The following is a 14,528-nucleotide window of genomic DNA, read 5'->3' as shown; positions in this document are numbered from 1 at the left end:
AAAGATTTTGTCATTTGCTGAGCAAATTTCATGCACAAAAGATATTGATACCTTGAGTATCCACCCAGGAGCTGTCTAAGATGGAGTCATCGATAGTGGTTTCATCTTTGTAGTCATCGTAGCTTTGAGTTGGGGCCTCACTCTCTGGTACTTCTATCTCTTTAGCTGGACATACAGGAGGCTCAACGGGCTCTGGAACATCTACGACTTCCTCCAAACTGGGAGCCTCTATTTCTACTTCCTGTGCCATTTCCACAGCCTCCTCCTCTTCTTCCTCCTCTTGGAGGAGCTGTGGATGTTCCTCCTCAGAGGGAGCTGAGAAGCGAACACTGTGTCCAGAGACTTCGCTCTCATCGATGGTCTGCACTACAGTAATAAAATCATCTTCCACTGTCACTACTGACTCAATCGCAGCTCTGGGCTCAACAGATTCTTCTGCAGCTTTAGCCCCTTCCAAAACTTCCTCGTCTTCAACTTCTTCTTTCTCAACCACTTTTTCCTCCTCTTTTTCAACCACAATCTCTTCTGGTTCAGGTTTATCTACCACCGGCTCTTCTTCCACATTAAGAGCTGGTGTTGGTTCTGGCATGACCTCGTCAGGCTCCTCAGCAAGCTCTACCTCTTCCTCTACTTCTTGAGTCACCGTGGCCTCAAGAGGAGCCTCGTCTGTCTTTGAAGGTGGTGGCTGAGGTTTCTCCTCAGGAACTTTCTCCTTGAGGGGTTGCACTGTGTCTTTCTGCTTTACCTCCTGCTCAGAAGGTCTCTCTTCTCTAAAATATTTCTCAAAAGACCCAACGGGAGATAATCTATTAGGATCGGTTTTAAGAGCCTCTTTCTCACCTGGTGATCTAGGTTTTTCAGAGTCACTAAGATGCATTTTCTCCTCATCAGTCGCACTTTCTACAGAAGATGCTGGGGATGGTCTGATGGGTCGAGCAATTCGATCCTTCGCAGCTCCAGTGAGCTGGTACACATCCTCTGCATCCACCTCTTCGTAAGCTTCCTGATGCACAAGGTCTGGTTTATTCTTCACCTTCTCCCTGAGTTCCTGGAGCTCCCTTTCCTCCTCTACACTCAAAGGTCGATCCTCCATCTCCAATTTGCGAATTTGCCTCTCATAGGCAGCGATTTCAGCTTCAGTTTCAGCTGCAAGTGTAGAACCTCCATCAAGCTCAGGCTTTGCTTCATCAAGAGTAACTGTCACCTTCGGCGTGATAAAGGTTTCAGGTTGTGTTTCTACCTGTCCTTTCTCACTTTCGGGTAAAGTTGGGCTCTTGGGTTCTTCCAAATGCTCAGTCTTCAAAAGATCAGACTCCTCTTGCTTAGTCTCCACAGAAGGTTTTACAGAAGGTGCACTCTCGGTTTCAAAGGAATCTTCATTCTTTGGCTTTTCTTCTTCTGGTTTTGCCTGTGGTGCAACAACCTCTGTTGCTTTCAGATCTTCAGTTTTTAAACACTCCTGTTGTGCAAATGCAACAAGACCAGTTTCCTTCTCCTCTGATATCACAGTGTTGAAGATTTGAGGAGATGCGTCCATTGGACTGTGCACATCTGCAGGCGATGGCATGGGACCAGAGTATTCACTAAAGACACAATATCCTTGCTCCTCCAACTGCATTTCTCTCTTTGTAGCCATCTGGCCATGATCATCTCTGAACAAATGTGCTAAAGAATCACTAACTAGAGAAGACATGTCCATTGGGACAGACTTTCTTCTCATAATCTCTTGGTCTGTGTTGTCAGATGTCAACCTTGATCGGGTACCTGCCAAGTCCAGCATTTCAGGCAAGTCTGGGGCCATGACGGTGCCGTTCTTGTAACAGCTCTTAGCTAGGACAGGGGATTCAGGAGACTCTGTCTGTGGACTTGTCTTTACATCAGTGACTGTTGTCTGGGGAGGTGAAGATGGTGGACTTGCAGCAGAGGCAGTTGTCTCCAGGATCAATGGTGGAAACTGAGGGAGCTTCTCTACTGAGGGAGTGGTGACAGGAAGGTAATCGGCAGATTCGTCAAGACTCCCACTAGTATGAGACATGATGTCGGTAGCTAATGGAGAGAAGTTTCTTGGACGTCCTTGGGCATCGCCATGATCCATTGCTCCAATGGTGATATTTAAAGAGTAACTTCGTTGCTCTAGTGCCAGTTTTCCAGGAGACAGTCTGCAGTCGTCTCTTCTGTCTACAGGTGAAGTGGTTTGTAGTGTGTCTGCGCTACTTTTCGGAAGATCCGGTTGGGCTTCCAAAGAGTGTGTTTGAGCCAAGGTGCTGTAGCTGATTTCAGGAAGTGGTAGGTTACCAACAGAGTCCTTTTGTTCTTCTGATTTCGTACTTAGCTCATAATACCCTTCTCCTTGAGACCCAGAGGCATCTGTCTTAATTGTAGTGGTCTCAAAATAAGCAGACATGCCAGATTTGTCCTTCATGTCCCCCTCCGTTGTTATTTCCAATTGTTGGTCTTGAATTTGCCCTGGTTTGACCTCATGGATATTGCTGGAGTCACACGTTTCGGTTGAAGGCTGTTTCACGGCACCACTTTGCTCATCAGGCTTTTCAGTTGGAGCCTCGCAAGGTTCTTTGGCATGAACCTGGTCACTTGGAGGCATTTCAAAATCCTCCATGGGGGATGTTCGAGCAAAGGGGCTTTCTGGCATATCTGTGTCTCTGGCAAGGCTCTGGTAAGATGGGAGTTCATCATCTAGATGCATTGCAGATTCAGTGAAGTCCATGCCAACGGGATCTGTCCTCTCACTGTCCGGTCGCTCTGCTTCCATCTTCACAGCTGAAAGCAAATCTCAAGTAGTCTGCATTGTATAGTATTATTAATAATTCAAAGTACAACATGTTTGCCAGGCCAACCACCACACAGACAGGCAAAGCTCTGGGTCAAATGAACTTCCACTTTCAAATAGCAGCAGCCGATGAGACACACATACCAATTCAGTGATGGAGTGATGGCATGGATATGACAGGACCAGCATGCAGACCCAGAACATTTAATGTTGCGAGGATGAGGTCCAGAAAATGGATGTAATATCCAAGGATGTGGTCCAAACACGATACTGACGTCATTACACCGGCAGCAAGATGGAATAGCTGATCTAAATACTTCTGTCAGAGATTATGGAAAATGCACAGTGATTTTCATTTTTATATAATCAAATATTACACATATACATGTGGCTATAATTGCCACTGAAATAACAGTGTATTCTAAATTGTTCTGCATTTTGCATAATAAAAAGAATAAAAAAAACACTTATGCAAACCATGTGAAATGACAATGCTTTGAAAATAATGAAATGAAAATGAAATACAATTTCAAACAAAAACAAATCAAAAAGCATAGCTTTTCAAATGCCTTTGAAAATGAAGCATAACGCAATATCACAATATCACAATATCACAAAAACTGAGGATTCTCATAGAATCCCACATGTAAAAACGCAGGTGTTTTGTTGGAGCATGCAGCAAAAATCACCCACAAACTGGCAATGTAGCTGGCAAATAAAAATTAACTGAGCAATGGATAATAATATATGGAAGCGGTCGACCTGGCAGCAGTAGCATCAATAGAAAAACAAGCGGTAAAGTTCAGAAAAAGCTTAATCAGATAGCTAGCAGATGGGAGCTGCTTTGGGAAAAGCTTTTAAGAAGAAAGACATTGACAGACAGACACACAGCTCTGGCCACAGAAGCTGGTCACCATCAAGCCTGTGTTGCCTTGCAGCATCAGCAGATAGAGGAGATATTTGAACCATCCACCCACATTCCCTTAGAAAGCTTTCACAATGCTTTCGCTTTGCTTTTTTGTGATGGGAGAGAGAAACATGCAGGTTGTGAGAAGGATGGACACACCTTCTGCAGGGCTTTCTTGCCCCCCTGCCTCCTCAGCTCTCCCATTAGGGGCCTCGTCGGCAGCAGTAGCTGCCTGTGTGTGAACCTCAGCCTGCAGGCCGGGCAAAGCCTGGGCCTCGCCTATGACCTCTCCCCGCTCTAGGAGCTCAGTTTCCTGCTCAGGCTCCTCCCCACTCCACTGCTCCTCCTCCTCCTCTTCCTCTAGAGCTGCTGCTGTTGCTGCGGCTTCTGAAGTCTCCTCCTCTTCCTCCTCCGCAGCTGAGAGACTCTCTATGGTCTCCTCTTCTTCATAGAGAGGGAGACAAGTGGAAACATCAAGACTATAGACAACACAGACTTGGGTTATTTGGGAATAAAAAGGTGGGACACTTTCAGCTCTATCAGTTATGAGGACATACCCAATGGAGTTTATGACTTTTGTAGAGTGTGGTGTTTTCTCTGACCTTGAGTATTTGAAGTGGTGGTAGATAAAGGTGAATAAGGAAGCTGCTCATGCACATCAAACAAGATTCTTATTCTTTCTCAATATTACAACAATGCAAACTAATGGAAATCCAAAACATACTGTTTTGGAATTTTATGTACTACCAATTTAAAGTGAAAATAACACGTAGGTAACTGAATTTTTCCTCACAATTACAAAGAACAGCTTGTCTGTTTTTGCAGTGTTCCAGACAGACTGTGCTTTGCTCTGTGACATGCATACGATGATTTGGTTTTGTTTGGAATAAATTTCATTAGATGAGCAAAAAAGAGACAAAATACTGGCCATATTGTGTCTAAAGGGAAACTTGTATATATAACCGCTACCTGCATCCAATAACATAATGCTGATATTCAATAGAAAACCAATCTTGCATCTGCGATAGTGCTTAAATCAGTTTTCAGACAATAAGCAATGGCACTTCCCTATAAACTCTAAAGAACCAGATTATTCATTTCCAAATACGTACCTCTCAGTTACATTATTATTGCTTATTTCAAAAGTTTATGACAAATACATTATATCAGCTCCTTCATTTGTTCAATTTTATTCTTGAACATGAAAATATGACTTGCACACAACACATTTGCACACAATGCTGTGTGTATCTCCATTGTTTCTCTTAACTGAGACTGAACGAAATGCACAACGGCATAATAAAGCCGGTCAGGGAGTTATTGAGATGTCAGAATGAATGTGAAACCGGAGATGCAGAATTCTTGTTCAGAACAAAGCTTATGATGTAGTTCATTCTCAGAACAAGAGAGAGAGAGACAGAGGGAGACAGAGAGAAAGAAAGATAAGGTACAGCAACAGTCTCTGCTGGGAGGCTAGATATGGAGACGCAGACCACACCAGGTCATATCTCAGCAGGATGCTGCAGTGGAACGAGGGATGAGGGAAGAGAGAGTATATGAGGGAGAGAAAAGGGGAAAGGAGGACAAATTGGCAGCAAAGTCAATGTCAAATGTTTTAAGGGATTTAATTATTCTAATTCCACTTAATGATCCAGTTAATGGATTATTTTAGTACTTTTAAGGAAGCAATACATCCTACTTTAAAAACTAAAAGTACTGATAAAATATTGATGAAAAACTTGAACTTAAAAATATTTGAAAGTAAATTAGAAATGTTGCCTGTGCAACTAATTGAATCAAATTTGAAGTACTAAAATTACTAAAATGAACTTGAAAAATTAAAGCTAAATAGAAATATTTTTTTTTAAAAAAAAGGATGTAACCAAACTCAAATTAATAAAATGGCTAATTCAAAATATGATTAAATAATATAATAGTATATAATAGGGCTGGGTAAAAAAGATTGATTTCTTGATTTTAATCGATTCTCATTTTACGTAACAATATCGATTCTTAAATTCGAAGATTTGATAAGTCTAGCCTGTTTTCAGTTAATAAATGGAACATTGTTGTTCACTTCCCATTCAACAAATCGCAATAAGCTGTGTGTTTTTTTACTTTTGATTTGAAACAAAGCCTCAGATGCCATTTCATGTGAAGTGACAGATTGCTGTAGCACCTCAGTTCAAAAGAAGCACCAGCGTGAAGCACATATGAACTGATCATCTCCGCTTTAATACCAGTTTCAGCATAAAATAAACACGAATAAACATCAGAAGGTATGTTAAAAGAAAGAATAGGCCTACAATTTACCGAAATCCATATCTTGTCTCATGTAATCACTCAGTCAGTGTTTCAACCATGCAAAGACAGTAATGTCACATTTACCTCTGAAAAAAACATATTCGGTGACTATAAACTCGTTAGTCGACTACAAAAATTAACTCTTGATAGGAGCATTTTGCTAAATGTATGCACCATATAACATATTCATTATAACTGTTACTGTTATTTAACATTTAAATCAGTTTTTATGACAGCCACCATTTAAATGCTTATATTTCAATAATGTAATTGTACATTTATAATTCTAAAAACTTCATTGAAGGTAATTTAAGCAATTTTACACAAATCCATTTAACCTTTAATATTATAGTAGTACCAGCTGACTCACGTGTTTATTTTACAGCATTAGTTGAAAGGTGTATTTTCTTTAAGAACATTTTGCATGTACTATACCTGATATATATCCGAAATAATTAAATTTGAATCGAATCAAAAGAAATTTGAAATTAAACCAAATCGCAAGCTTGTGAATCAGAATTAAGTCATTTGTGTCAAAACCCAGCCCTAGTATATAAATAACACTAAAATTACACTGCTTTAACTACATTGTCATATTCTCATATATAACACATTGTGTTTTTCACTTATTCATTAAAAAAGCCTGCTTCAGTCATTCAGTTCAATCAATACTTGGACTGCAACACAGAGTGTGTTGTCAGTTTACAGTCTTATTTTGCACAGAGTTTTTCTCATCACATTCAATTCAGATTGCAATCTCACAGCTTAGCTAAAATGAAGCATTGAAGATGTTTAGAAACCAACAAAAAAAATGAACATTTGGTTCCAGTATTTATTGAGTTCTTGATCCCCAACCCTAGTTAAATTGGAAATACAACCTACAGTGTAGAAATCATTTTGGTGCTGAAAGTGATTAACCTTTCTTCCCTGATGCAATAAGGTCAGAGATGCTTGTGTGTGTGTGGGCCACCATGTGAAGAGCTGAAAGTCTTTCTGTGATCTACAGCATGTGTACATCAGCAGGTTGGAGAAATGTAAGGGGCCTGTTGAGATGCATGGGTACGTTTTGGGCCTGATGAGGGACAATCAAAAAATACAAATGGATAGACAGGCTAACATACGGGCAGACAGATGCAGAGACAAGAAGACGGCAAACAGGCAAAGGAGAAAATGTGCACAGCATGCACAAATGTCCTGCTGATGCTGCAAGTCATTTGGATTTCATTTTCAGTGTCAGTGCTCTTCCTTCTTAAGCTGAGCACTACATAGCAGCGGGGACTTTGCTCGTGCCTTTTAACTGCATGGCACAAAAGTTGCGCAAAATCCAAATGACTTGCAATGAACAAGGTACAAAAACAGATACCACCCCCACAAGACACGCTTCGGTCAGAGTGAGCACGACACAACAGAGACAAAAGACAGGAAGAGGCGGACCAGAGAGAGAGCGAGAGTGAGAGAGAAAGAGAGAGAGAGGTGTTGATGCAGAGCTGAAGAAGAAGTGGAAGGAAAGAGAGAGAAAAAGAAGGAGGAGGGGAAGACAGAATGGCAGAGAGGAACCATGCGAGGTTCACCTTCGATCTGTCTAAACGCGGCGGCCTGCCCTGGGGGGCGAGAGCCAGAGCGCGTCCACTCTGGGCTGAATAAAGGGTGCTCATAGTATTCCTCGTCAGAGTGGTAGGGGTCATCCTCAGGCACAGACACTGAGATGGAGGGGGCGAGGAACTTGCACCTCTCGCGAGAATTTTGGAAGCGGCGGAGAGGACCTGCTTCCTCCTCATCCCCTACATCTACAAATAGACACAAGGAAAAGAACTGCAGGGAAATCTGGACAAAGAGACAGAGACAAAGAGACAGAGAGGAAAAGCTAGAAAGGGTGGAGCAAGTAAGGGAGGAAAAAAGAAACAGGTGTGAGAGAGAGAGAGAGAGAGAGAGAGAGAGAGAGAGAGAGAGAGAGAAAGGAGGTGAATCAGAATATACTAAAAGTGAGAATTGAGGGGAGGAGATAAAGAGAGAGCCAGAGAGAGAGAGAATAAAGAGCTAAAAAAATTCAGGTGGAGAGAAATAAATCAAGATAGGAGTATGTGTACGAAAAAGAGAAAGACACACACAACACAAACACACAGTGTCGAGAAACACAAAGTGTGACTGTAGCGGTGCTATGCCATAACCAGAGTCTGAACATCCTGAATGATATTTTAGAGATTGTCTAAAAGTAAAAAAGATCTAAAGCAGATGAAACTGCATTAGCATTAGGTTTCTGTTTAAAGTCAACATGAATTTCACTTGAAACATTACATAACTAGTAAAATAATAACAGGGATGCACAATGAGTAAAAATATGTCTGATACCAATAAGTCAATAATTATTTTCCTCGGATGATTGGTCAATATAAAAATCCCATATTATATTGAATATAAAAACACACACATATAAAAAAAGAAATAAAATAAATAGTAATCATTTAAAATAATTCTGTTAAATAAATCTAATGATGTATGCACCATCTGAAAGCTGAATAAATAATGTTTGATGTATGGTTTGTTGGGATTGGACAATATTTGGCCGAGATACAACTATTTGAAAATCTGGAATCTAAGGGTGCAAAAAAAATCTAAATATTGAGAAAATCGCCTTTAAAGATGTCCAATCAACGTTCTTAGCAATGCATATTACTAATCAAAAATTAAGCTTTGATATATTTACGGTAGGCAATTTACAAAATTGATTTTTGGCAAAAAATAAAAATCTATAATTTTGACCCATACAATGTATTTTTGGCTATTGCTACAAATATACCCATGCTAATGGTTTTGAGGTAAAAATAGGTGGAAATGAGCATATAATTAAATTGTCAATTATGACCATTATACATACACAATATGAACCCATACCCATATATAACAAAAAAAAACAAACAAACAGTAATATCAGACTAAAACTGATGGTGATAATATATTCATCCCTGATTAAGACTATTCAGCCGCAAAGGAAAGTTGTTGAAAAGTGGGGAAAGTTTTCTAAAAATTTGATTTCATGTTGACTTTAAGTATGCGCTTAATGACTGTGTTTGGCGAAGCTCCTCCTGAAGGCTGTTAGTGATTGTGTTAATGACGTTAATGATTAGTTTAGTAGCTTCAGAGAGTGATCTGAGTATGGCATCGACCTACCACAGGCAGTACAGACAAACACAGTCAAAATGACGAACGAGCACAAGCCCACAACATCGACAGCACCTACGACACAACATGCAAAACTACAGACAGGGACGCACAGAGGAACTGAGAGAGGTTCGGAGCAATCAACAGATCTGGTTTTGGAGAGAGGATGAGCAGGCAACCTGAATGCCACACCGTTTCAGCCACAGCCTGGAAACGTCAGCTGCAGGTGAGACAGCGCAGCATTCAGTTCAAGGTTTAAGGCTTTCATGCAGGGCGGAGTCAAGATCCATGGTTGGGCGAGGAATAAGGAGTGGTTGAGTTTGATTGGTTAGGAGGACTGGAAAAAGGGGCTGAGTAATTATTGGCATAAGTTTTCGATCAAGATAAGCTCCCGGAGTTAGCAATGATGAAGATGAGGCCATGTTTAAGAGCTGGAGATGCTGGATGAGGAAGAGGAGGTCGACTTGAATGATGTCAAAAAAGGAGGCAAAGTTGATCCTGCAAACACAACTCCATCAATCTTTGGACCAGCCCCACAGATCAGCGGAGCGTGGGCGTCTGAAGGGCACTGTGAGAGGGGTGAAATCAGCCTGGAAGGGGTGGGACTAGCAGGCGTCCCCAAATAGAACACCCTCATTCAAGCCAGGGTCAGAGGGTGACCGGAATACTCATGGGAAAAAAGGTGTTCAAGTTCTTTCAGTGTGTTTCTCACCTCACCTCTCTCCATACACACATGAAGCATGACCCTACCTTGATCCAAAGGCCCAAAATGCTCTGCTGCTGGGGACGGAGGAGGTGAGGGCGGCAGGTTTGCGGAGTCCTCCACTGCAAACAATCAGAAGAAAACAAGAAGAGATCAAGAAGGTGTTCAAGATCAGATCAACACATTTACAGTTTGGGCGTCCCATTGTGGTTCTGTGAACTGCCTACGGAGGAAGAGTTTTAAAGCTTTATAAGATGTTTAAAGTAAAGTTCTAAGGTTCTTCAAATTCTAAGACTATGTTGCTTCTATCCTAAAGATGTCAGACGAAGCTGGACACGGAGTACGTACTAATAAATACATATTACTGCACTTTCCAACAGAAATGAACACTAGAATGGTAAAACAGTGAGCACTTGTAATCATTTTCATACATAGTTATGATTACAGTTCCATATGTTTCGCTTTCCGGTGTTGATCCTCGCCAGATTATTACCCTCCTAGTATTGGCAGGTTTAGGGTTAGGATTAGGATTAGGATTAGGCAATCATGTAGCGATTTTAATGAGAGGGGGTAATAATTTGGCAGGAGGTCGAAAATGGACATAACAAGCTTTCTCGGTAGCTCAGCCGGCACGGAATTGGATACGAATCCTTGGATACAAATTCCATGAAAAACATGACAAACGATAAAAAAAGCTGAAAGATGAGAGATTGAAAAACAGGCTAAAATGGCATGCTTGCAATTGCGCTTTTATGTCAAGTTCTCTTTTGTTCATACTATCGGGTAGGTTTAGGTGTAGGGATGTTGTCGCAAATTTAAAAACACAAATTAATTTTATTTTAACCATGCAGCAAACGTTTTAAAATATTTTTATACATTTCTGAAAAAAAAAAGACCTTTTAAATCGCGACTTAAATGAGCCACTCAGTGGACATTTCTGTTGGAATACTGCAGTGAAATGTACTTATTGGTACATGTTTCGCGTATCACGAATAAGTTCCCAGAGGTACGTTTTCGTCATGAGATTAGGTTGAGCTATACTGATTATAACTAAACTAAACTAAACCGGACAATAATACTACAAAAAGTCAGGAAAAATACATTTATCTAATTAAAACTATTTTTTACCAAGTATTTATATGTGCCATTTCACGAGTTCGCCCTTACATCTAATCTGCTTGTGCATGTAGAAAGCATATTTTGGCGTGCTGTCCTGGGGGAGGGCTCCGGGCCCAGAATACAGGCCGAACCCAGAGAACTCCCCCTATCCCTAGTATGGGATAAAAACAGATTAGAAGTGGGGAATTGGGGTGGAGGAGGGATGCCAAGAAACTATCACAGGACGGAGGTAAGAAGGCGGTCTGTTTATATACGTGTTGTGCTGGTTAGGATGATTGGGTAAACGAATTACACCTGTGCCAAATTGGTTGATTATCTGATCGTGCTCCTCCCGAACCTTGTTAATAAAACATCATGTATTTTCATGCTTGCTAGAGTATCACAGACTGAACAAAATACTGACAACAAACTCTATAAAAAATCTATTGTGAGTCAAGTCTACAAAAAGATTTATAAAGGAATAAAATTGTATCTTAAAATGAAATTAGCTTGTATTTCAAATAGGTCACATCCTATTTTGAGCTTTTTGACTATAGACCAATTTGCAGCTGCGCAATTTGCCTTTAAAGCATACATTTTTATAAACCTATAACATTTTACATAACACTACCTATTTACAATTCTGACTTTTTTCCTCACAAATGCAAGTTTATGTCTCCTACTTCGAACTTTATAACTTGATTTTACTCAAAATAGCGAGTTTGTCAATTCTGAGGAAAAAAAGCCAGGAGTGTGGGACATAAACTCTCAGAGGGGAAAAGAGAGAATAACAAGTTGATTTTTCTTATCAGAATTTTTATCAGAATGAAATATAATCCTGGAATTGCGAGAATAAAGTCAGCATTTTGAAATACAAACTTAAATTGACCTTTTATTACTTGAAAACTGTCATTTTCTGCCACCACCCTGCTGAAGGTTGGTGTTAGGCTGGTTGGCTGGTTTTAGCTGGTCATTGCTGGTCAGCAGGCTGGTTTTAGAGGGGTTTTGGCCACTTTCCCAGCCTGGCCAGGCTGGTCTTAGCTGGTCAGGCTGAGAGACCACCAGCTAAAACCAGCCTGGTCAGGCTGGGAGACCAGCTAAAACCAGCTATTTCCAGCTTAAACCAGCTAAGACCAGCCTAGGCTGGTTTTAGCTGGGTTTTTTTTTCAGCAGGGCAGATAGGCTCTGCCCACAAAAAACATCATTACTGTTTGGAAACACCAAATTGGTCTACATACTACAATTCAAATGTTTGGGGTCTATTTTTTATTAATACTTTTAATCAATAAAGATGCATTAAATTGTTCAAAAACCAAAAGATTTCCATTAAAAAAAGGCTAAATGTCTCACAGTTGCCACAAAAATACTGTGCAGCACAACTGTTTTTACCTTTAATAATAATACAAAAATATATGTGGAGCACCAAATCAGCATATTAGAAGCATTTCTGAAGAAATGGCCCCAAACTTTTGAACAGTATAGTACATAGCAGTAAGCAAGGAAACTCATTAAATAGTAACTATAGTAAAGAACAGACTGGTAATAATGATTAGAAGTAGAGGAACGAAGATGCGAAGAAAATGCAAGCCAGCTCTGATGTGACATTTCTTAATCTTATATGCAAAATTTCTGTAAACGCCGACACAAGAAAAATAAATCCCGTGAAACCCAGTGGCCATGTTTTAACATAGAATAATAGGATCATGAATGGATAAAATTGTATCTTAAAATGCATTTAGCTTGTATTAGCTTATAAGAGACTCCAAGGGGCAAGCAGTTTAATAACAATAGATTAGAATGTAAAAATCCCCCCACCCCCAAAGTTATAAATGTGGTTGTGTGTGAGAGAGAGTTATTTCTAAGGATATGCTGAGCAGAGAGGAGTCTGGGCTCAGGATTGGTATGCCGAATGCTTTGCCGTCTCTAATCCTTTGAGCTCTTCTGACAGACCGACTCAACATCAAGCGTGTTAGTGCGAGAAATCATTATCTAATTTTGCTGACTAATTCCTGCACAGCAAGTGGAAACTTGGAGCTATAGATTTTATTTCATTTTTCTTTTTCTTTTGAAGTCTGCCAATGAAGCATCTGAACATTTTGGACTGAATTTGTAATGGAAAAAAGAATACCTGCAAATGTATGTTCACGTGTGTCATTATATGTACTATTTGTATTATTTTAGCTTTGTGAACATCTATGCATTATCACATACAGTTCTGCAATAAGCACACAACCTAATGTCACCAGCATACTGCACGGTCCTCGTAAAGTCACTGTCAAAACACTGAAACTGACATACGGTAGCAACACATGCTCACAAATGAACTTTCAAAACCATGAAAGCTCACATAAAACCACATCACAAAAGACATGCAGCACGACCACAGAAACCAGGAGAAAAAAAGTCCACCACTTTTACCACAATACAGGTACCAGGCAGCCATAAAAGACAGAGAGGGCTAAAGGTTCACCCTATTGCTGACCCTCTCTGCCCTGTGTTGGCAAACACACACACACACACACAGATAGCCAGGGGCGGGTGGGTACAGAAATCAAGCAGAGAGGAGCTGGGACAAGCCAGCTGTCAGGGCAGATACAGATCTGGCCATTAAAAATGCGTCTATTTTCACGCGGCAGCCTGCAATTCGGCACGCGAGGCCACGCGTCCTGCCGCAGCGGCTTTTTTAGATTTTTTTACAACGTGGTTGCACTTCATACAATATCCACCAGGTGGCGCAAGGAACAACATTCTGTAGCCAAACCCTGCACAAAGAGGGATATTTGGACAGTATTTACGTCTGTAATTCATTCTGTATGTAACGGCAAAGTATTTATAATTTCGTTTCTTAAGGTAATTAAGGTAATTTAGAAAAAAAAAGTTTGGAGCATTTTTGTTCGTTAAACGTAAGCTTTTTGTTTCTTAAAGACCAAGCGGCAGACAGTGAGTTGACCTACTCTGTGTTTCAATTTGCCTTCTCAAATCACGAATTGGCTAAAATAAAATCCATTGATGTAAAATAAAATATATAAATAATAATAGATATAAATATGCGCTATTAGGTGCATATCCAATCGTTTACACAAGAGTGCAAAACACATTTTTAGGACATGAAGGCTCAAGCTCGATCAGTTACATTTTTTTCAGTGGAAAATATTTAACCGTTATTTTTTGTCAGACATGATAAATAAATATGTAGAAAGACTTAAATTACTACTCAACGAAAAAAACAAATAGAAAACAAAAACTGTTTTTATTATGTAGCTATATGCATTTCTCTCTAAAGGCGCGCGTCCAACGAGGAGATGAGGAGGACTGTTAACTGCAGCATCACTGACTCAGAAAACAGTAGTTTATAAATAAATAATTGAAATATCTCCTTACTATTAGACAGTCATGGTATTTACTTTTGCCAGTGTTTTGTGGTAGCTATGCTTTAAACACGGAACCCTTCCAAGCTGTGCTGAACGTGCGCTTAATGCTGCTGACAGCGCTGAATATTTTTTTTTTAAATCACCACTGAATGTCTAAAATATAGTTTTAGGCCGCATTTGACGGGCTAAAATGCAGGG

At 40.1% G+C, this 14,528-nt stretch overlaps 1 protein-coding gene across 10 annotated transcripts in view; it reads right to left on the bottom strand.

The window, feature by feature from the left end:
• Positions 1-9,981, bottom strand: part of LOC141337488 (microtubule-associated protein 2-like) — a 39,916-nt gene extending 29,935 nt beyond the window's left edge. For 8 of the 10 annotated variants that reach the window (XM_073843320.1, XM_073843317.1, XM_073843325.1 and 5 more), the window contains exons 1-2: positions 3,855-3,985; positions 52-2,778 (exon numbers count right to left, since the gene is read on the bottom strand). In XM_073843320.1, coding sequence (XP_073699421.1) covers positions 52-2,770 — 2,719 coding nt within the window. In that variant the 5' untranslated portion in view covers positions 2,771-2,778; positions 3,855-3,985. Of the gene's footprint in view, positions 1-51; positions 2,779-3,854; positions 3,986-7,570; positions 7,704-9,908 lie in introns of those variants that run through there. The other 2 variants (XM_073843318.1, XM_073843319.1) reach the window with 2 other exon arrangements.
• Positions 9,982-14,528: the final 4,547 nt, after the last annotated feature.

The sequence above is a fragment of the Garra rufa genome, chromosome 6, assembly GCF_049309525.1.
Source record: "Garra rufa chromosome 6, GarRuf1.0, whole genome shotgun sequence".
NCBI lineage: Eukaryota > Metazoa > Chordata > Actinopteri > Cypriniformes > Cyprinidae > Garra > Garra rufa.
This window is presented reverse-complemented; position numbering and strand designations above follow the sequence as displayed.